The 25,004-nt window shown below is 41.4% G+C and overlaps 1 protein-coding gene across 2 annotated transcripts in view; it reads left to right on the forward strand.

Moving 5' to 3' along the window:
• Nucleotides 1-25,004, forward strand: part of LOC126478153 (density-regulated protein homolog) — a 54,667-nt gene that overhangs the window by 10,461 nt on the left and 19,202 nt on the right. For both annotated transcript variants that reach the window (XM_050103678.1, XM_050103677.1), the window contains exons 3-4: nucleotides 16,305-16,392; nucleotides 22,158-22,334. In XM_050103678.1, the coding sequence (XP_049959635.1) occupies nucleotides 16,305-16,392; nucleotides 22,158-22,334 (265 nt within the window). The remainder of the gene's footprint in view (nucleotides 1-16,304; nucleotides 16,393-22,157; nucleotides 22,335-25,004) is intronic.

The following is a 25,004-nucleotide window of genomic DNA, read 5'->3' on the forward strand; positions in this document are numbered from 1 at the left end:
ACCAGAACTATTATGTAAATACTTGTACTTATTCATACTTTATTTCAGTTTGTAGTTAAATGCTTAATTTCTTGTTTTTGTTATATCGGTTAATATACTGTTAGTGAAGTTGTATGAAATTAAAATAAGCAATCAACTTAATTATAAAATATGCTGATTAGTTTTGGTTTAATAAGGTGATGTTTTGATATTTCTAATACTTTTTTTTACTTACCTTTCAGTATATTTTAAAGAAATTCCTGTTTGTTAAAGGTCAATTTGGTCAAACTAGGGCTGTTAGTGAAAAACAAGATTCCGGAATAATTTTTTTTAACAATTAACCCATCATCATCCCAGATTTATATTTTGATGAGTATGAAGTAGTTATGGAAATATTTTGAAAATTTTCAATTATGTACTTTTTGTAAAAAAATTAAAATTAAATCAAAATATTAATTAGTATTTTGAAAAAGGTTATTAATTAGAAGCTATGTTTTCTTGTATATCCCTGGAAAGTGCATGCAAAATGCTGCAGAATGACACCTTTCCCAGTTCTCTAGCTCAATTAGGCCAGCTCCTAGGACAATTTAAAGAAAGTCAGTTCACACATTTTTGGCTGGTTTTTGAAAAGTTTACATAGCCATATTTTAGGAATGGTTTGAAGTAAAAAATTGAAATTTTGTATTTTTCTTAGTCTCAGTGCCCACTATAAGTATACCAACTTTCAGCAAAATCTAAGAGGGTGAGGTAAAATAGATGTGTTGATTTGACGTGGAATGACTCAGATGAAAATTCTACCACAATGTGGTGGGAGGAGAGAAAACACATAAAAGATATGGAAATGGACATGCTTGTGGTTCCACTTGCTCCTTCTGGTATAAGGGTTGAGGGGAAAGAGAGAGGGGTGAAGGAAAAGGACTGGCAAGATCCAGGAAATGTGGAAAATTATGGAAAAGTCACCCAGAACAGGGGGTAAAGAGAGACTTCCTGGATGGGGTGAGAAGGAAATATCCTTTGTAATAAAAAGGAAAGTTCAAGTTATAAAATTAAGTACACAGATATAGATTACCTTCAGGCAGATTATCTCCCAATACAGCTTCTAGAAAATAATAAACAACAGCTTTTGAAGTAGTGGGTATCTACTTCAAGGAGAAAAGAGGAATTCGGGGAAGGTGTACAGTCGGACACGTGTCTCCCAAAAGACAAAGACCCGACTGTATGGAAATGAAAAGGGGACAGGGGGCAATTATGAGAAAACTTACATTCCTTCAATGAATTTTGAATGGTATTCCTTCATATTATTGCTTTTAGGCATAAGAGTGATGCATAATAACTGTTAAATGACAATTATTATCATCATCTGCAAGGAATCTGTTGCCACAGTGTGCTATATCCCACACACACTACCATAAGATGTGGTCATACCATGTTTTCCACAGTTGCTTCTGACTGTATGCATGGTGATGAATTGAGGCAACCCAATCTGGTGTTGACTGAATCGTAATAAGGATCTCTCCCTCACTTTCCTTTATAAGATTTAAGTTCAGAAATCTAGTTGTTTATAGTACTGGTTGAATGTGTGTATTCTGTGCCATGAAGTTTGCTCTAGTATATTCTCATCATTCTGTATAATGTAGGGAGTGACACAATTTCTTTCTTTACATTAATCTAGCTGCATGTTGGAACAATAGCAGGGTTCAGAATGTTTGACAAACACCTAGCTTAGGATGGGTATGGGAATAATGCTATTTAGGAGTGATTGCTAAGTTACATATTTTTGAAAACAAATTTCTTTCTTGCACTGAAGTGACAATAGAGAAGTGAAAATAAATAAATAAATTTGCATTCGACACAAAGGAAGAAGGCTTTTATTCCATTATGTTCCAAATCTAGTTTAATTTAATCCTGCTCAGTTTCATTTTTACTGTAATACAGCCCATTGTTATTCACTGTATGTCAATACAGGATGTGGAAGAATATTTTCTGGGGAAAAGGTTGTCAGCTGTCTCATCTCTGTTTCTACCTGCTGTACCGTATATTTTGTGAGGTCCCCCCTTGGGGGGGGGGGGGGTGGGGGGAACCTTTCTCCAGAGGAAGTCCTTGTTCTTATCTCTGTTTCCTCCCATTGATTGGGCTTAATGTGTAATAGTTTGTAACTCCTTTTTCGTATTAGTGTCCTAAGGCTCTGACATGGATGCATATGACCTTAGTGGTTTTTCCACCCTAAAACAAAAGAAAACCAAATGTATTTTGCAAACTTCACTGATAGCTATACAAGGAGATCTGAACTTGAATTAAACCTGTGTGTGACACTTTCAAGCAGATGTTTAGACTTGTCATTCCATGTGGTGGAATGGGACATTTGCATGACATTGTAATATTTCTCACATTAGAAAATTGAAACTGAAAGAGGAATTCTTTTTGTGCCCACAAAATGACATAAGCCTAAACATAATTTTACTAAAATAAAATTATAGAAATGTTATTCAGTATTATGTCAATAAATAAAAAAAAATACATATACAGGATGGGACATGGATAAGATATAAAATCAATTTGTTGTAACAGTATAAAAATTCCATAAAAATACACCCAACTTTATTCAGAAATTTTTGGTGATTGATACATCGAATCTGCTGTCATAAATTTTTTATCATCTGTTGTTGTACTTTTAAAATTATTTCTTCAAGTCATGGACTGTGACTAATATAAAACAATTTCATTTTTTGAACATGAATGAGTATACAGATTTTAAAGTTCAAAGAAAATACATCAACCTTTGAAATATTGTTGGTGTCCAGGCCAGGGAATGAAAAGATTTGTCAAAAATTTGAACAATATTGGACCTTGGTACTTGTGCAGTATTATATGTTTTACACACACATTTATTTGCCTGTACTGTACTTTCTAAAGGACGTCACTTGTTGTTCGCCATCTACTGTTAGAACTTCTCCTACGATTTGCTTAATTGACTTTTTGGTTGCAAATTTAACAATAATAATAATGTTGCAATTTTCCCTGAAACAGAGTTAAATTCAATAACGTTTTTGGCAAAGGAGTGTGCCAGATACTGAATGGATATCAGCTATAGCTGCATCAAATAAAGACCACTCAACCCCCCCCCCCCCTTTTTTTCTAATAAATATTACACATTACTTAAGATACAAACGTTTTGACTTTCTGTCTTGTATGGCAACTTTTTAAGCATGTTAGGAGTAACTAGAAGTTGATTAAAAGCACTTCATAATCAACTTTATTCAGAGCATCTTCAAATAACACTTTAAGCTGTGGCAGAATTGAACAAGTTGTAAAACATCATTCTGAAGGTTGACGTTTTAAGTCGATGATTATTTATAAATTGCATGATTTTCCTTTGTATTTCTTATTAATGAAACACACTGAAAATATCATTAGTATTTTTAAACACTGTAAACTTATTTGTTTTACTGTGAATGAATGAGACAGTAAAATATACTTTCCTTTCTTTTAAAAAAAATTGTGTTAAAAGGCATGATCGTGCTACTGCAAAACAATGAAATAATGTAAGTTAATAATGGAAGTACTAAATAATTTATAGAAGCAAAATAGAGAAAATCAATCACCGCATGCATAGAACACGTGTATTCTGAAAACTGTGTTCACGAAATTGCTTTCTTATTAACAGATACTTAGGTTTGTCAGTAAAGGCTTCAGTGAGACCCTCGGTATATTTTGAAAGCGACTTCTCCCTATTTGCTTCACCTGGTCCTACTCAACCCAACAAGCCACCTTCCTAGATGTTGACCTCCACATCAAAGATGGCTACATCAGTACCTCTGTCCATATCAAACCTACTAACTGCTAGCAATACCTCTACTTTGACAACTGCCACCCATTCCGTGCCAAGAAGTCCCTTCCGTACAGCCTAGACACCCGTGGTCATCGCATCTGCAGTGATGAGCAGTTCCTCTCAAAATATATCGAGGGTCTCACTGAAGCCTTCACTGACTGTAATTATCCTCCCATCCTTGTACAAAAACAAATCTTCCATGCCTTATCTTTCCAGTCTCAGTCAACTTAGAGCGTCGAGGTGTGCATTTCATCCGGCGCGTTCATCGGGGTCCGAGGGATAATCAGGATGCTACTGGTGCCTTCATCTTGGCCTTCGAGGGTGATACATTAGCGGAGAAGGTCAAGGTGATGGTCTACTGCTGTGATGTCAAACCCTATATCCCTCCCCCAATGCGGTGGTTCAAGTGCTGGAAGTTTGGCCATATGTCTTCGCGCTGTACTTCCATCCTCACATGTCGAGATTGCGGACGCCCATCACATCCCTATACTCCATGTGCCCCGCCTCCCACCTATGTCAACTGTGGAGAGCATCATTTAGCTAGCTCGCCGACTGCAGGATCTTACTGAAAGAGTGAAAAATCATGGAATATAAGACCCTGGACCGACTGACCTATAGTGAGGCTAAGAGGCAAATATGACCGAATACATAATGTGAGAATGACATCTTCATACACCGCCGCTACAACAACCATGCTAGCCCCATCAGTTCCGAGAATTCCAGCCAGATCGACGAGCCGTACAACTCCACATGCCCCCTTGCCCGTGGGGGGGCTCTACCCACCCTGTTGCTCCTGCATCACCTACCTTGGGAGCAACACCCTCCCACCCATCGGGGACATCCATCTCTGCTTCTAAGCCAGAGAGTTGTCCAACTTCTTCGGCTAGCCTCGCTAACAAGGGGTCGGTCCCTTCCCAGGTTTCCACAAGTGGGAAGGATGACGCCCGACAGTGGCATAAGTGCCAACAAGTGGCTGGTCATAGGGCTTATGTGATCCTCCTCCGTCCCGGAGACTGAATTGGTGAAGCCCTCTCAGCCGGTGAAACCCAAGGTTCAGCGAGAGAAGTCCAAGAGAAAGACCTCTAAGGCCAAAGAACTTGAGGTGGCACCCACCCCACCGCACCCTTCGAGCTCTGCGTCTGAGGATGAGGTGGAGATCCTGGCGTCAGCTGAGGACCTTGATCTCGCCGGTCCCTCAGACACCATGGATATCACTTGCACAGGTGCTCAATTGGTGGCAGCAGGTGACCCAGTAGCATAATCTGCCTCCCCAGTCCCTTCACGCCTTTCTCAGCCGTGGACAATGTCATCCTCCAGTGGAACTGCAGCGGTTTCTTCCCCCATCTAGCTGAGCTCCGACAACTTCTCAGCCTTCACCCTTTCCTCTGCATTGCTCTTCAAGAAACTTGGTTTCCGGCAGTGCGAACCCCCACCCTCCGTGGCTATCGGGGTTGTTATAGGAACCGGGCAGCTTATGAAAGGGTATCTGGTGGCGTCTGCATCTACATCCTTCACTCCCTTCACAGCGAGTCTGTCCCTCTACAAACACCTTTAGAGGCTGTCGCTGTTCGGGTGTGGAAGCCACATGCTGCAACTGTCTGCAGTCTGTATCTTCCACCAGATGGTGGTGTCCCACAACATGTCCTGGCTGCGCTGCTAGCCCAATTACCGCACCCTTTTCTGTTACTGGGCGACTTCAACGCCCATAACCCTCTGTGGGGTGGATCAGTGGCAACAGGCCAAGGCGCCACCATTGAGCATGTATTGGCCCAGCTCGACCTTTCACTTTTGAATGATGATGCCTTCACACATTGCAGTGTGGCGCATGGCATGTACTCAGCCATCGACCTTTCGATCTGCAGCCCTAGCCTCTTACCGTCTGTCCAATGGCGTGTGCACGACAATTTGTGAGGTAGTGATCACTTTCCGATCTTTCTGTCACTGCCACAGCCTTACTCTTCTGGGCGGCCCTGCAGATGGGCTATGAATAAGGCTGCCTGGGACTTGTTCTCCTGCATTGCCACTATTGAGCCTCTTCCCAATGACGGCATTGATGCGGTGGTTCACTCTGTCACCAACGGCATCATTACTGCCGCAGAATCTGCCATTCCCTGTTCTTCTGGGTCCCCTCGGCGGAGGACTGTGCCTTGGTGGTCACCTGAGATTGCTGAGGCGATTAAAGATCGCCGGCAGGCGCTCCAGCATCACAAGTGACATCCCTCAATAGAACACCTCATCGCCTTTAAATGGCTGCGCGTGCGGGCCCACCGCCTTATTCGCCAACACAAGCAGGAGTACTGGGAACGGTATGTCTCCACCATTGGGCTCCATATCTCTCCGTGACAGGTTTGGGCCAAGATTAGGCGCCTCTATGGCTATCGGATCCTTGTCAGTGTCCCCACGCTCTCACTGAATGGAGCAGTTTGTACTGACTCAGACATAATTGCAAACTGCTTAGTAGACCATTTTGCTTTTTTCTGCTTCTGTGAATTACCCACTGGCCTTCCGCTCCATTAAAGAGGGGTTGGAACATCAGAGTCTTTCATTTCACACCCGCCATCCTGAATCCTACAATGTTCCATTCAGTGAGTGGGAATTCCACAGTGCCCTAGCTGCTTGCCCTGATACAGCTCCTGTGCCAGATCGCATCCACTGTCACATGCTGAAACACCTCTCACTGGACTGCCAGCGACGCCTCCTCGACCTTTACAACCGTATCTGGGTCGAGGGTGAGTTTCCGTCGCAGTGGTGGGAAAGCATTGTTATCCCTGTTTCGAAACCTGGTAAGAACCCATTGGATGTGGACAGCTACTGCCCCATTAGCCTCACCAACATTCTTTGCAAGTTGCTCGAACACATGGTGAGTTGGGTACTCGAGTTTCGGGGCCTTCTGGCTCTGTCTGAGGGTGGGTTCCGTAAAGGCCGCTCTGCTACCGACAGTCTGGTGAGCCTGGAGTCAGTCATCCCTACGGCCTTTGCCTGCCGTCAGCACCTCATCGCTGTCTTTTTTGACATGCGGGAGGCATACGAAGCGACATGTCGCCATCACATCCTCTCTGCGGTTCATGGTTGGGGTCTTCAGGGACCGCTGCCGATTTTCTTATGAAATTTTCTGTCGCATCGTACCTTCTGCGTGCAAGTCGTGGCCTCCCGTAGTTCCCCCTGAGTTCAGGAGAACGGGGTACCACAGGGGTCTATCTTAAGTGTCTGTATGTTTTTAATTGCAATTAACGGGCTCGCTGCGGTGGTGGGAACATCTGTCTCAGCTTCCTTGTATGCTGACGTCTTCTGCCTCTACTATAGCTCCATTGGTATTGTAGCTGCTGAACGTCTGCTGCAGGGCGCTATCCACAAGGCACAGTCTTGGGCTGTAGCGCATGGCTTCCAGTTTTCGGCTGCCAAGACCTGCGTTATGCATTTCTGTCAGCAACGCAGTGTTCACCCTGAGCCGCGGCTTTATCTTGCCAGCAAACTTCTTGCTGTGGTGGAGACACATCAGTTTTTGGGTGTGGTTTTTGATGCCCAGTTGACTTGACTCCCACTTATTCGGCAGCTTAAACAGATGTGTTGGCGGCATCTTAATGTTCTGCGATGCTTGAGCCACACCAGCTGGCACGCTGACCGATCTACCCTCTTATGGTTGTACCAGGCATTAATCCAGTCCCGTCTGGATTATGGGAGCCTGGCTTATGGTTCAGCATCCCCTTCTGCGTTGCAGGTGCTGGACCCAATCCTTCACAGCGGGATCCGACTTGCCATTGGTGCTCTCCGGACCAGCCCTGTGAACAGCATACTTGTGGAGGCAGGTGTCCCTCCACTGCGGTTACGACGCCAATGTTTACTGGCCGCTTATGCTAGACATGTTTGTAGCTTGCCCGGGCATCCTAATTATTGTCTCCTGTTCCTTCAGTCAGCCGTCCATATCGCAGAACGTCGGCTCCGGTCGGGTTGTACAATCACGGTCCGCGTCAGAGAGCTTCTCTCCGGGCCTGGGGTTTTCCCTCTTCCACCTCCTTTCCGGGGCCCACCTGCGTACACCCCCGTGGTGTGTGCCTCGCCCTTGCCTTCGGCTCGAATTGGCACAGGGCCTGAAGGACTCAGTCACTCTGGAGGCCTTCCGTCGCCGCTTTCTTTCCATGCTCTGGCGTTGTTTACACTGATGGTTCGATGGTTGCTGGTCGTGTCGGTTATGCTCTCACTCTAGGGGACCATTACGAACAACACTCATTGCTGGCTGGCTGCAGCGTTTTCACTGCTGAGCTGGTCGCCATCTTTCATGCCTTAGAGTATATCCGCTTCTGATCAGGTGAGTCCTTCATTATCTGTAGCGACTCCCTGAGCGGGTTACAAGCTATCGACCAGTGTTTCCCTTACTCTCGTCTGGTGATGGCTCTCCAGGAGTCCCTCCATACTCTTGCCCGTTGCGGCCACTCTGTGTTCTTTGTTTGGACCCCTGGTCATGTTGGCATGCTGGGCATTGAACATGTTGACAGCCTGGCCAAACGGGCCACCAGTGGTCCAACTCTGGACATTGGCGTCCCGGAGACTTATTTGCGAGCTGTCTTACGCCGCAAAGTTTTCGCGCTTTGGGGTGCTGAATGGCGCTATCTGACCATACCTAATAAACTTCGTGCTGTCAAGGAGATGACGACTGTGTGGCGGTCATCCCTGCGAGCCATTCGCAGGGACTCAGTTGTCGTTTGTCGGCTCTGCATTGGCCACACCCGGCTGATGCACAGATATTTACTGAGCCTTGAGGACCTGCCCCTCTGTCGCTGCGGTGCGGTTTTGATGGTGGTCCACATTTTCTTGGCCTGTCCACTTTTAGCTGTGCTCAGACAACCATTTGCACTGCCTGATACGCTCCTTGCCCTTTTAACAGAGGACACTGCCATGGCAGGCTTAGTTTTGCGTTTTATTCGGGCAGGGGGTTATTATCACTTAATCTGAGTGTTCATAATTTTTTTGTTATGAGGCTGGCCTTTAGCCTACGATTTTAGACTGGGTTAGTTTTTAGTGTGTTTCTAGGTGGTTGGCTTTTCCTTTATTGTCTCTATGGTCGGCCAACCACTGTCACACTCGATGTGATTTTAATTCCTTTTGTCTGGTCTGTCTGCGTCTTTCTTGTCCTATGTCATCTGTTGTCATGTCCATAGTTCGTTTTTATTCTGTGCAGTGTTTGAAGTTTTGAAAAAGGGACCGATGACCATAGCAGTCTGGTCCCTTTAAGCCCACAAACCAACCAACCAACCATTTTGGCCTTGTGAGCATAAGCAGAAAGCGCGACAGTCAGTATTGTATCCTAATCTCTGTTTGATGTCAGTATACATAGAGAGCATATCTGCCAATGTCTTATTAAAGCCTTCTGTGATCGTGAGCAATTGTCATTCCGTTTGTGATGTTGCAACGTAAAATTATTTCTGACACTAGTCTTGACTGGAAAACTTTTTCAACAATCAGACATCATACAGGGTTTTCTGTGCCTCAAAATGATGTCTTTAATCACTGCAGAATATTATCCACCAATTGTCAACTTCAGGATCGTCCGTAAGAGTTTGATTCCAGTTTGGTCGAATGGTGCTGCTGCAGGTGGCATTAGTGCCAGATGCCCCGAGCATGAGTTTCTGTCATTGGCATTCGTTACAGTGATTGACATACTGTCTAACAGATCTGTAGAGACCTGACCAGTGTTACCTGCCTCAGATTGTGTATAAAGTCTTAAAAAATCCTAGGTGATCATATGCTGAAGCGTTGTGGAACTGCTCCAGGATAACTGGTCGTAGGTGAGTTGGGGTGTCAAGTAACTGTTTCTGCCCCATAAGATCATAGTTCTTCTTACACACAGTGTTTCAAAAAAGGGCTTTATGACTTTAAAAATTCATATAAATTTATTGAAAGAAGATATAGAGCTGGATTTAGTGTTATTTTGTAGGGAAACACATCAAGCTTTTTACCTTAAACTAAAGGTGTTGTATATGGCTTCCCTTGGCTATCCTGCACACATCCCATCGGAAGTCAATTTCTTCCCACATTGTCTTCTACAATTGCCAATCTATATGGTTTCAAATGCAAACGGTTTCTCAACACATGCCAAACAGTCGAATGTGGGATTTGCAGTTTGCGAGATGCACTCCGAGTTGATTTTATAGGCTGTTGACAAACGTATCACTCACTCAATGACACTGTTGGATGTGCTTGAATGACCTGATTATTTCCTATGTCTTACCGAGCACCCTGTTTCTACAAAATATTTATGTCATTCATAAACTGTAGGCCTGCTAGGAGTATCTTCAGTTTACTTGGTACGAAAATTACGCTGAACTGTTGTCACCAACTTTGATTCTTCAAACCAAAACACACAGCTAGCACACTCAGGTCCAGTGAAGGCAACCATCTTTAACGCAACTGCTGCGAGCGCTCCTTATGGTGCAATTCAGCGCTAGCGAACTACATAAGACAAAACTTTATGTATTTTCCTACAAATTGACACTACAATCACCTCTGTAGGTACTATGAATTAATTTATATGAATTTTCAAATTTGTGAAATCCTTTTCGAAACACCCTGTACAATGTCCCGTTTGTTAATTAAAATTCTCCTTTGGTTGGTTCCTCATTCTTCAAAGCTTCTATGGTTTTCAGTAGTGTTGTATCTTTCCTTTGTCCAGCAACAACAGCCATGACTGATATTTTGTCCATGCTACTGTGTTCAGCCGCGGGATTTTGTGAAAGGCAGTTGTGTGTACTTGTGTTTGTGTCCATTTTTATATATTACTGCATTGTCGCATTACTGAAGCCTCCCTGCCCATCTTGTTAGTCGACCTGATGGATCCTTCAAGCTCGTCAGCCAGCACAGAGAATGGTGGTGTGTCACAGTGGTGATTAGTTTGCTAAATAAATGTAGCCGGAATTTATGGCTCAAACAAATGCAAGACACTCTTTCTTGGATTTGGAGCTTAAGATATCAACATATTAGCACACTCCTAGATTTGTAATAGAATACCACCTACCTCGTAACTGCTAACATCAATGTGAAGTCAGTCTCGTCATTCTTGTCATACATTGATAGGGCTGGAGAGATGTTAGCACAGTTCTGTCTTGTGCCTTGTTCCAGGAAAATTTGACATCTCTCTGCTGTAGTCCTTGCAAGAAATATGCCTTGTTATAGAAGTCCTTTATGAATTGTAGGTAGTATGAGCACATTCTGAGAAAATTTCTAACATCCTGAACATAGTATCAAGTTGTAAAAATCTGTGAATGATCATATTTTCTCTGAATCAGGACAGACCTGCATCATCTTTCACTCAGTGTCCCAAGATTTTTATTTGTTGTGTTGTTGTTGTTGTGGTCTTCAGTCCTGAGACTGGTTTGATGCAGCTCTCCATGCTACTCTATCCTGTGCAAGCTTGTTCATCTCCCAGTACATACTGCAACCTACATCCTTCTGAATCTGCTTAGTGTATTGATCTCTTGGTCTCCCTCTACGATTTTTACCCTCCACGCTGCCCTCCAATGCGAAATTTGTGATCCCTTGATGCCTCAAAACATGTCCTACCAACAGAATCCTTCTTCTAGTCAAGTTGTGCCACAAACTTCTCTTCTCCCCAATCCTATTCAATACCTCCTCATTAGTTACGTGATCTACCCACCTTATCTTCAGCATCCTTCTGTAGCACCACATTTCGAAAGCTTCTATTCTCTTCTTGTCCAAACTGGTTATCGTCCATGTTTCACTTCCATACATGGCTACACTCCATACGAATACTTTCAGAAACGACTTCCTGACACTTAAATCTATACTCGATGTTAACAAATTTCTCTTCTTCAGAAACGATTTCCTTGCCATTGTCAGTCTACATTTTATATCCTCTCTACTTCGACCATCATCAGTTATTTTACTCCCTAAATAGCAAAACTCCTTTACTACTTTAAGTCTCTCATTTCCTAATCTAATCCCCTTAGCATCACCCGATTTAATTTGACTACATTCCATTATCCTCGTTTTGCTTTTGTTGATGTTCATCTTATATCCTCCTTTCAAGACACTGTCCATTCCGTTCAACTGCTCTTCCAAGTCCTTTGCTGTCTCTGACAGAATTACAATGTCATCGGCGAACCTCAAAGTTTTTACTTCTTCTCCATGAATTTTAATACCTACTCCGAACTTTTCTTTTGTTTCCTTTACTGCTTGCTCAATATACAGATTGAATAACATCGGGGAGAGATTACAACCCTGTCTCACTCCCTTCCCAACCACTGCTTCCCTTTCATGTCCCTCGACTCTTATAACTGCCATCTGGTTTCTGTACAAATTGTAAATAGCCTTTCGCTCCCTGTATTTTACCCCTGCCACCTTTAGAATTTGAAAGAGAGTATTCCAGTCAACATTGTCAAAAGCTTTCTCTAAGTCTACAAATGCTAGAAACGTAGGTTTGCCTTTTCTTAATCTTTCTTCTAAGATAAGTCGTAAGGTTAGTATTGCCTCACGTGTTCCAACATTTCTACGTAATCCAAACTGATCTTCCCTGAGGTCCGCTTCTACCAGTTGTGTGTGTGATTAAGAGGAAATTTTTCAGATTCAGGCAGAGGCTTGCAGTCTGAACACATTTCAACATGTTTGTTAGGTAGCTTAGATATTTTTAAGGTGTCTTCGAAAAAATGTCAGTCTCATCAGTATAACTGATAAACATCATCCATTTACACTTCGACCACAGGAGAGGACCAAGGATTCATTGAAGGTTCAATGATGTCATCTTGCAGCATCTTCTCACTTACTCCTGGATTATCTGTTGTTCAGCTGGCAACACCATGTACGAGCACTGGCTAATTGGTGGATGATCCTTATTGCTGATGCGAACTTTACCATGGACTGTTTGGTTCATCTTTCCTCCAGTTTGGATTTGAAAAAATATGAAAACTGGTGAAGAACTGCCAACTGTCACCGACGTTGTTCTTTGGTCAGGCCAGATATTATTCGCTGACTGGTAGTAGCTTCCTCCTGTTGTCTGTGGTGGTAGTAAAGCACAGTTCTCTGTTGATAGCATAAAGCTGCACTTCCTGGATGGTTTGGCTGTCCCTGTGCACATATTTTTGGGATGCATTGTCTGCTCATAACAGTTAACAATCCACAGTTCTCCTTGACCGCCTAAAAAGTGTATGATCATCACTGGCATGTAGATTTATTTTATGAGCCTAAGTAGTTCTTTGCAGTTGCCAAAATCTTTACAGTTTAACTGAGCATTTAGATTGATGACTGGAACTCGGCTTGTTGATTATGGTGTGATAACGTTGCCTTCAATGGCAAACAACCAGCTTGAGCAATGTTTCTTGAGTGTGCTTGTTGAAATAGCTTTGTCAGTCTGGAGCTCTGATCTTTTCAGAGAATACTTTTTTGTTGGGTAATGCAAAGATAGTGTTCCTTGGGCAACTTGTAAATAATTCTTATTTTTCTTTTCAATACTTCAGATATGTTTTGTTGGTTAAAAAAGAATTCATTCAGCGTAAAATCACATTGATTCTTTAATATTTACAATATATTTTATTGTCACTGAAGATTCATGTATACAGTACAGCACCTAATTTCAGAATGTATACTTGAAGACTTACACAGTGAACATTAAAACATGACCTGTTACATTACAGATACGTAAATTGTTTCATTTGTTTTACTTTTTAACAATGAAAGTCATCAACAGTGACAGCAGCAAGATCTTCTTGCAATCACAGGCTGTTGTGTAAGCTGTGGCAATACCCGACTCAGCATCTTTGGCTGCTGCAATAAAGATAATGCCATCAGCATGTTGCATCGCTCATGCTCTCAATGTGAACAGAAAATGAAAACATCTGTGTAACATACAATATATTTTTGTACAAATAAAATGATTAAAATAACAAAAAGTCATTAACATATATTTAATTAATATAATTTCATCTCACCTGTATTCGTATAGGTGTGAAAGTTTCATTCTTTTGTCATACTACACCTTGCACAGTCCGATTGCTTGTGAGGCCTGCAAGAAGTATTGTCCAAGAATAAAGTTATAACAACATTATGTTGAAATGACATAATGTGAATTGTTGTTTTCTGTCATTTCATGAATACATTTCCCATTAGCGATTTTGAGCACAACTGCATTTGTATTGCAGAACATAACCTGTTTTAGTTAGTGTGGTAAGCATATGATATTACAGAAAACGAAGCCCTTGAGTTGACTAGTGTCCTGATAGGTTGAGCGTCAGTGATGACGTGAATGAGATTTAAAGACATCTTGGTGACTGTCAGCCTCACCTCAACAGGTGGTTTCTTTGGATACTTTCCTGTGTTTGGCAGCTGGGCGATTAGTTGTTACCTCTGTACAGTGACGGGAAATGGCTATGGCACGTTGAGCAGTGACCTTGTGCGGGGCACGGCAATGGGCTTCATCCCAGAGGTTGACCATAATTTTGTGCAATTGACTTGTGTGAACAGAACTGTTGCGGTGGTTAATGTCTAGTGACATAATAGTTGTAAACTCATCTTCCTTCTTGCAATAACATGTCCAGGGCACCCACAATGGAAACAATTTGGTGTGTTGTCCCTCCATGCAAAGGATTGTTCTTTGGCAGGAGGAGTTGATTGTACCTGCATTGGTCCAAGTAACATTGTCAAAGGTCCAATTATCCCACGACTTTGAGCCCTGTGCTTCAGTTTATCCCCTAAGACTTGCTATTGATTGTTGCTGAATGTTTTCTTCAATTCAACGCGCAGTTTATCTCCGCCATTGAGCTTCTCCTCATTGTTCTTCAATCACTGCTAGGCTGTGCTGTCCAAGTAAAAGTACACATTTGTGAACACATCCCAGCTGTTGCGTTTGATGACTATGTAGAACCCTTTCAGCCATTTCATTGGGCCCCGACCAGTGTCTCCAGATGCTTTAACTGCAGCTGACTTACTGCTGTTATGGATTACATAGGTCATGTCAATATTTGGACTGTGTACTGTTTCTATTCCATTTCCTGCTTGTATAGGTGACATATTTTACATTACCTCATTGGAGTCACAGTGATATATCCAGTGTCGCCACCAAACAATGTTGCACATCATAGCCAGAGTCAGATCAAAATCCAAAACAGTGAAGTAAAACACATGGTATTGAATGCAAATTTATTACGGACACCAACACATGGACAGAACAGAACTGCAATCCTGGACAAAGAGTGCAGCTATTTATACAGAGATTTAGTGTTCCACAAGATGCCAGCCAGTGATTCTATCTGCTAAACAACATTGCATGCAGCATAGCTCATGGAAATATGAACAGTATAACAACCAATGCACTGGATAATATGATTTCAAATCTGTAAATAATTTCCCAGACACCTTGATAACGCTATACTGATTTCTCGTCTTAGTACAACAGTTAAAATATTAATGCATTTCTTTTAATTTTAGGAACTGAGATGACTTAATTATAAAAGTACTTAATGTCACTTATTCTTGACAGCAACCAAGCATTGACAGACTGTGCTTATCTTTGTTTTATTTGCATTTCATTTTTCTAGTAGGCAGTAGTGTTATCTGGGGGCCTCCAACATTACACAGAAATCCTCAAGACTCAGAAGGATACTTTAAAATGTGATAAAATAGTATATCCAGTGAAAAATGTATGAAAGAACTTCAGTATTCTCATGGTAACTGAATTTATATCAAGGTGTCTTGTATATTGACCGGCTGATACTTTTCCATTCCCTAAGTTTTTTAGAGCTGTCATAATAACAAACTATTAACACCTTAAGTAATTTCTATAGAGTTACAAATTTGGTAAACACATACTGTAAATTTGTGCTTAATAAAAGAATAAATAAATTAAAGTTATGCTGTATGCACTGGACGTTGTTGTTTCATTCATCATCTTTCTGAAGTATACAGTTGATCAGAATTGTGTGGATAATTCATATTTTGGAACAGTTTTGTCTCATGGCCTCATGTTTCTAAGACTAGGGAAAGGAATTACTTCTTCAAACTGTGTTATTAAATTGCCTTCGTGAAACAGTGCAAGTGTACATTGTGTTCTCTCAAGGTATCTCAACTTGGTCGATTAATGGTGCACTGTTGTGTTTAGAGCTGAAGAATCAACAACTTGAGTGAACATTTGAAAGCACATAGTAAATTGTGCATTACTTCAGCCCTTTACGCATGGGTAGGAGGGAGTATATGCAACACTAGTATATTTCACAATAATTATGTGTTTGCATTTTTTCACATATTTAAAAATTTGGTGACAGAAGTCAGAGCAGAGAGAGAGAGAGAGAGAGAGAGAGAGAGAGAGAGAGAGAGAGTGAGTGTGTGTGTGTGTGTGTGTGTGTGTTTTAAAGAAATTCTAATACAAAATATCGCATAAACCAGTACCCCACTCCCTCCTAACCCATCAGGTATTGTGTTGTGCTTAGATTTATTAGAATTGCTTGGCAGTAGCTTGGATGCAAACCCAGTAAATTAATTGTCTTTCCTTTTTCAGTATTGTGAATACTATCCTGAATATGAAAAATGCAAACAGTGGTTGGAGCGCAACATGCCATCAGAATTTGAAAAAGTGCTTAAGTTAGGTGAGTTCTGTATAACTTGTGCATTAAAATCTAACATGACTGAGAAAGAAGTAAGCTACAAAATACAGGGTGTTTCAGGAAGAACAGTAAATATTGTAGGAAGTGGTATATAGTCAAATTGCATTAAAAATGCCATATAACGTGTCAGATTTTTATTGAATACAGAGATGTAGCTGTTAGTATGTAACCCAGACAAACTTAAAGCAAATGCAAATCAGGATATTCAGTTGATTTTTCAAAAATTTCACCAACTACTTCACTGCAGTTTTGACATCTCTTGATAACACCACCTGTAGCTCTCATGAGGTGATCTTCGTGTTCTTTTATGAGGGCTGCACTGATCATAATCCAAATGATTAAATTGGCTCTGGTTGTTAATTCTTCTTTATGGCACACTGGCAAAAATCCAAAGGGGTGAGATCCAGGGACCTCGGTGGCCAAGAAACGTGCCCGTAGCTATTGACCCATCTTTTGGGTAATGTTAAGTTTAGATGATGTCACCCGATGACTACAATGTGCAGAGGTCCCATCATGCTGGATGAACATACACATTCTTGTAGCCAAAAGAATATCTCCCAATAAAGCTGGAAGCCCATTTTCAAGAAAGTGTAGATAACGGGGTTCTGTAAGACGATGCAGTAACACAACAGGCCCAATCAATTGGTTGTCTATAAAACCACAACACACATTTACAGAGAAGCATTCTTGAAAATGTGTCTCCACAGCAGTATGTGGGCTATCTTCGACCACTGATGTGAATTAAGAGAGTTATTGATGCCATCACAAGTGAAAGTGGCTTCATCAGTGAAGAGTAAAAATGGGATTACTTCGCAGTTTTCAAGTAGCCAATTGTCTATCCTCATCTCCTGAATAAAGGTGCTGAATGAGTTGTAAATTATATGGATGGAACCTGTGCATACGTAATGTTCGCCATATTCTTGTATGTGGGGCACAGATACATCCAGAAATTCTGGGAGTGCTTGTTGAAGGACTGCGTTCTACCGACTGAATAATGTCTTCTACTTCATCCACAGTCTGTTCATTTACACTTTCATAAGCAATGTGACTGCTGGGCATTGTACCAGTCTCACACAGTGTATTAAACACATAAGTAAACACTCCTGAATCTGGTAGTCTGCAGTTAGGAAATCGTACTGTATTGTCCACAAGCAGCATCAACATTTCCATTACAAAACCCATACACAGATTCCATATCGGCATACTCAGTATTTGTAAATACATGTGACATGTTAACACACTACAGTACAGTAGACTTGGCCAACAAATCACAATGAATATTTCAATGTAAACTAATGCACAACATGAACATAAACACTCTACTGCTGACATTCAGTAAATATGACCATAGCAACCAGTGTACCAACACATGAAGTGAAAATACATTGAACCGAGCTATATCTCTGTACTCCACAAAATTGTTATGCGGCATTTTATTGCAATTTGTGTATACTACTACCTCCTAAAATGTTAACCATTCCTCCTGGAGCATCCTGTATCCTAAAAATAAAAAAGAAAGCTTTTTTTAGTAGTTGAATATCTCATTGATCTTCCTGTCTCAGAGATAGCGAATTGTGTGCCACCCTTTCAGTTATCTCTGGCATTTTTTCAACATCTTTGTTACTTTGATATTTTTCAAATATATTTCATAGTACAGAAAGACAAATTACAGTTTATTGTGTTTTTGTTGACTTGAATTTTATGTGCCTCGTTTCTGTTACGTGAGTTCTTGACAAATCCGGAATATGAAAGCTTTAAGTGTACTCAAAATGGATATTAATTATATATGCATCTGCTTACTAGCAGCCAAAACTAGAACTGGACTGAAAATCTCTCTCTCTCTCTCTCTCTCTCTCTCTCTCTCTCTCTCTCACACACACACACACACACACACACACACACACACACACACCTCTTAAATCTGTTTATCGGCCCTGTTCTTGTTTTGACTGTTGGTAAGTACACTCACCTGTCGCAATACTGACTCTATGACTTATCATAGAAGATAGGTTAAGGAAAGGCAAACCTATGTTTGTCACATTTGTAGACTTAGAGAAAGCTTTTGACAATGTTGAGTGGAATACTCACTTTCAAATTCTAAAGCTGGCAGGGATAAAATGTAGTGTGTGAAAGGCTATTTACAACTTGTACAGAAACCAGACGGTAGTCATGAGACTCGAGGGTGCACGAATGGGAAGCTGTGATTGAGAAGGGTGTGAGACAGGGTTGTTGCCTATCCCAGATGTTGTTCAATATATTGGGCAAGCACTAAAGGAAACAAAAGAAAAATTTAGAGTAGGAATTTAAGTCCAGAGAGAAGAAATAAAGACTTTGAGATTTGCCAATGACATTGTACTTCTGTCAGACAGCAAAGGACTTAGAAGAGTAGTTGAATGGAATGGACAGTATCTTGAAAGGAGGATATAAAATGAACATCAACAAAAGCAAAATGAAGATAATGGAATGTAGTCTAATTAAATCAAGTGACGGTGAGGGAATCAGATTAGGAAATGTGACATCCTGAGTAGCAGATGAGTTTTGCTATTTGGGCAGCGAAATAACTGATGATTGTTGAAGTAAAGAGGATATAAAGTATACATGGGCAACGGCAAGATAAGTGTTTCTGAAGAAGATTTTTTTAACATCAAACATGGATTTGTGTGTTTGAAAGTCTTCTCTGGAAGTATTTGTATGCAATGTGACCATGTATGGAAGTGAAACATGGGCAATAAATAGTTTAGTCAGAGAGAGAATAGAAGCTTCTGAAATATAGTGCTACAGAAGAATGCTGAAGAATAGGTAGGTAGATCGTGTAACTAACGAGGAAGTGCTGAATAGCATTGGGGAGAACAGAACTTCATGACACAACCTGGCAAGAAGATAGAATCGGTTGGTAGAACACATTCTGAGGCAGCAAGGGATCACCAATTCAGAATTGGAGCGAAGCCTGGCAGGGTAAAATTCTTAAGAGGGAGACCAAGAAATGAATACAGTAAGCAGATTCAGAAGGATGTAGCTAAAGTAGCTTCGTTTATTTTGTAAAATAAGTTATGAGATAGTGATTTTTATTTCATGTGCTGTATATGACTAACAAAGTAGCAAGGAAAAGTGTAAAATATCATAGTAGCTAAGAGGTTAAACCATAATCATAAATGTGGATGTCTGCTTAATAGCAAACTTTGTCACCATTGCTGTTATTGTTTAGTGCTTTTCTTACTACCCAAACTTCATATTCTCCACTCTGTCAGTGTTATTTTAGGCTTGATGAGAGAAATAGAGGTGAGAGTTTACTTCCCCCATTGACTTTACGAGCTTATTATTAACCAGCTCAATCAATTTCTGTACACTGTGTAAAATATTAATTTAAAAGACAGCTCAGGCACTACAGTCCTGCTTAATGCCTTCTATCACTGTTACCAATCTTGTATGATCTACGGTGTGCGGTGCTAAGTATGTATGTAGTTGATGCAAGTGAATCGTGTCAGATTTGAACACAAAAATGTTTAAAATGTGCTATTGCAAAACCTGTGTTCTATTTCTTGGGACATATCTCCCACAGCACATGATCTGCATGATATTTTCAGTACTTAACAAAATGATTTCACACCTGCACTCCCATCATTGAAGGGCTACTCCCCCTCTCCACACATCCAGCAGACACTCATTTTACATGTGCTAGTGTGGTTTGGTGGCTGTGCTGGTTGTTGTATGATGTAAAAAGTTGCCAGCCAATAAGAGCTCACTAGACAGAAGTGGCCAGTGTTTCCTTGGTCGTGACTGAGCATATTCTTAAAGACTCGATGTTTAAATTTAAAAGGTTGATAATTGACATTGTTGCTGAGTATAGTAAATTGAAAATACATGCAAGAAGAAGAGACTGAGTTAAAGAGAAGGTGGTGGCTGGGCCCCTTTGTCACATAATGGCATGGTCCGAAACACTTTGCATCAACTGTCCTGTTTTTTTTTTTCCCCCATTGCTGCCACAACATAGCAGTAGCTGTATCATAATTGCATGGTGAAGCTAAACGTTGCAAATTGTGTGGATAGTGACGATTGTGGATTATGCCAGCATTTCCTCTCATGTCTCCCCTCTCCACAACAGCCAAAAATATTCCCTTAACTCTGTCACAACCATGGTGTGAACCGTCTGGTTTTTGTGCCACTTATGACTCACTCAGTCACATCAAATGTCAGTATGAAGAAAACAGGACATCATCAAGTGAGGCATTGAATAAGAACATAGAATCGAGTTAAACCTTACTAGGAAGAAACACAAAGCCGGTGAATGTTTTTAGCATTGCTCTTAGTTGTTCAGGGGGCCAGTTAATTTATGGCGTAGAATTGCAAAAAACAAAAGTCAGAGAACATAAAATTGAAGTTCCACTGTATACTCCTTGACAACTATTAAAAGTAATTTCCAAGTGGATGTACTCCTCTCCCAAACTCTTCTGGAAAAGCAATGAGTATGGTGGACAGGGAGCACTACATAAGAAGTGTACAACAAGTTGGGAATTTTGGGTTGGATGGGGAACATGCTCAGACAGGAAAGTAGTTAAGGCTATTGCTTGCATAAAGTGATAAATCAGTGTTACAGTCTTAGTACGGCACGAATTTTCACACATCACTACTGAACTTATTTCAGTGCCTTTCTGTCATAATTTCTATTTCATTTTATCATGTATGTGTACAGCTGTGGATTGAGAATTGTTTCTATTCTCTCTGACATGTCTGAAAGGAAAGACATCAAACAGATATAAAATTTCCAAGCTTTGCCTAACAGGCTCCACTGTGTCATTTGTGGTCGTCATGTTTGTTGATGTCTGCTTGATTGTCTCAACAAATCCTCTTAGTTCTCATTTCTTAACTTTGCTTCTCCATCTCATAGAATGGAAAAGAAAAATACACACGCAAGCAACTCATATGTTGACACTTGCATACCAGGAAAGATTGGCTGCTATGGGGTTCAGCACTAAAAGTTAAACATAAACGATAATACCACTCCTTCCCTAGTCATAACAAAAATATTCACATAACGTGCTATGGGCTTAATTTCAGCCTTACCTAGGTACGAGACTTATCTTATCAGAGGAGTTATATAGTCTAAATACACAAACCTCCCAATCAAAGCACTACATCTGGGGCAACCATGTATTCTTAAATATTAAAAGCACCCTACACGTAGGTTTGCCACCTCATAGGAAATGGTGGATATGTTGTTAAGTATCTTTAATGACATGGGCTGCTGCAGAGAATCCATTATATATGTGTAAACGATACATGCAGTTGTCGCGCATTACATAATGCTTGTGTGCAGGAATTACTCCGTGGGTAGGTGTAATGTCAGACTACCTCAAGCGATCCTTAAAAACTATGGCAGGTGCGGTATAATGTATCTGTGGTGCATTCTCTTTGTGTCCTTCCTTCCTGGTGATTTTTTTCAGCTGTTGTACATTTCTTTTACCAATGCTGGTCACACACACACACACACACACACACACACACACACACACACAGAGACAGAGGGGGGGGGGGGGAGGGAGAGAGAGAGAGAGAGAGAGAGAGAGAGAGAGAGAGAGAGAGAGAGAGAGAGAGAACTGGGGGCGGGGATATGTACTCTTCGTGTCAACTCTTAATTGACTTGCTTGTAGCTAGTAATTAAATGCCCAAAATTTTAACGATATTGCACATTCATTCCAGGATTTATTTTACCAATGACTTTGTCATTTTTGGTTAATTTTCTTTATTAGGTGACAAAGATGAAAATGAACCTGGGGGAGAAGAAGAGAAAAAACGGCAGAAAAGAGGTGGAAAGGCTTTGATGAAAGCTAAAAAGAAGGAAGATGGCCCAAAACAAGTTTGTATTTCTCGTGCTCCTCGTGGAAAAAAGAAGTCTGTAACTGTTGTTACTGGTCTAAGCACATTTGGTAAGAAAATTTCATTATCTTCAGTATGCATAGAATCGCAATGATGTTACTTTCATTAAATCAAACTGTTAATAACAGAGAAGATTGTTGCATATAGAATTATTTTGTGGACTCAGTTGACTCCAGACTTAATAAACATTCTCTAACACGCAATTAATACTCCTGTGAAGGTTAGTTCTTCAAACATATCTGTAGTGCAGTCACATCCACTCATCTGTACATATATGAGCCCTCTGTAGAAATCACTTGCAGCCACCCATAGTTGTTACTTCCTGCCCTCATTCATCCAGAACATTATTATGTCTTCAGTCTTTCAGTTGGGCATTTGCTGTGTAGTGGATCACTTTCATGATGTCTTAAGAAGAAGAAGAAGAAGAAGAAGAAGAAGAAGAAGTTAGCACCAGTTTTGCTTATGGCCCTTCTAAAAATAATTCAGCCATATATAAGGAACAGTAGAATGAGAATACCCTCAACACAATGCCAGTTATTCCTCCAAAGAATGCCAGCCCATGTTAATATACTGCTGCTGATTTGAAGCTCATAGCCGATGCCCTCTGGAAGGGCTAGGTGCGAGGTCTGTCCCATGTATCCATCTGTCATATGATAGTTGCAATTTATTATTGGAGTAGAAGCAGAACAATGTGCCAAAGCTTGCTACAACAATTCTGGTGCTTCCTATGTGGATATGATTACGAGGCAACTGTTGTAACTCATAAGCAGATTTTACCAAACCGTGATTGAAGTCAGCTGAGAACAGTTTTTATTTTTACATGAATCTGAAACTATATTAAGGCATTTTTGGTAAGGATGGGTTGCAGGCAAAATAAAAATGCCATCAAATTATATGCATTTTGAGATTCAGCAACAGGCTGAGTATTAAAATGCAGAGTAAAAGTAGGACTGTAGGAGGTGTCGTTATAGTTCCAGGGGCTTTATACATTCTTACTGTTGTCGTCATCTTCAGTCCGAAATTGATTTGATGCAGCTCTTGATGCTAGCCTATTGTGTGCAAGCCTCTTCATCTCTTAATAACTACTTCCCTGTACATCCGTTTGAAACTGCTTGCTGTATTTGTGCCTAGGTCTCCTCGTAAAATTTTTATTCCTAACACTTCCCTCCATTAACAAGTTGGCTATTCCTTGATGCCTTGGGATGTGGCTTATCAACAGATTCCTTTTTTTTAAACTCATGTTGTACCACAAATTTCATTTCTTCCCAATTCCGTTCAGTATCTCCTCATTAGATACACAATCTCCCCATCTAATCTTCACCATTCTTCCATAGCAACACACTCCAAAAGCTTCAATCCTCCTTTTGTCTGAACAGCTTGTCATAATTGTTTCACATCTGTACAATGCTACGCTCCACATAAACACCTTTAAAACAGACTTCCTAATACTTAAATTTATATTCGAAGTTAACAAACGCACCTTTTTCAGAAATGCTTTCTTTGCTACAGCCAGTCTGCATTTTATATTCTCTCTCGTTTTGACTATTGTCAGTTACTTTCTGACCCAAATAGAAAAAAACTCAACTTCTACCTATAGTGCCCCATTTCCCAATCTAATTCCCTCAGTACTGCATAAATTAATTCACCTACATTCCATTACCCTTGATCTGCTTATGCCAATAATCGACAAACTGTGGCTCGCAAGCCGTTTGAGTGTGGCTCTCGCACAAACAGTCAAGTTGAAACTTTGTGGCCTACGTGTGTAAGACTGGAATGGTTTAAAATCCACAATCCCACTGTTGGCAATTCCACGTGCCTCTGTACTAAGCGCTTGTCTCCTCTCAGCTCGACAGGCATTGCGTGACAGTGAGACGTATTCGCCCAGATATCTTGTCTGTACCAGAGCTGATGGGGAATCTTTTATATCCGTGAAGCCTCAGTTCTTTGTAGAGCATTTAGAGGACAAGTTTGGGGAGGTGGAGGGCTTGTCCAAGATGCGGTCCGGATCGGTGTTGATAAAAACGGCATCCTCCGCCCAGTCGCGGGCCTTGCTCGCTTGTACTAAGCTGGGGGATGTCTCCGTCACTATCACGCCCCATAAAAGTCTGAACATGGTCCAGGGCATTATCTTTCACAGGGATCTCCTTTTACAGTCCGACGACGAGCTGCGCGCCAACTTGGAGCGCCGAGGTGTCCATTTCGTCCGGCGTGTCCACCGGGGTCCGAGGGATCGTCAAGTTACCACCGGTGCCTTCATCTTGGCCTTCGAGGGTGACACGTTACCTGAGAAGGTCAAGGTGATGGTGTACCGTTGTGATGTCAAGCCGTATATCCCTCCCCCAATGCGGTGCTTCAAGTGTTGGAATTTCGGCCACATGTCTTCACGCTGTGCTTCCGACCTCGTCTGTCGCGATTGCGGTCGACCTTCCCATCCTGATCATCCCTGTGCACCGCCTCCAATCTGTGTGAACTGTGGTGCGCACCATCCGCCTTGCTCGCCAGACTGTCCGATTCTGCAGACGGAGCGGAAGATCATGGAAATAAAGACTCTCGACCGCCTGACGTACACTGAGGCGAAGCGGAAATATGATCGGCTTCATCCAGTGCGCATGACAGCTTCTTATGCCGCAACTGTCACTCCTTCTACAATTCCATCCGCTCCAGTCAGCTCTCGGAGTCGAAGTCCCACACCTGCCCCCTTGATGGTGGGGGGCACTAAA

The sequence above is a fragment of the Schistocerca serialis genome, chromosome 1 (assembly GCF_023864345.2).
Source record: "Schistocerca serialis cubense isolate TAMUIC-IGC-003099 chromosome 1, iqSchSeri2.2, whole genome shotgun sequence".
Lineage (NCBI taxonomy): Eukaryota > Metazoa > Arthropoda > Insecta > Orthoptera > Acrididae > Schistocerca > Schistocerca serialis.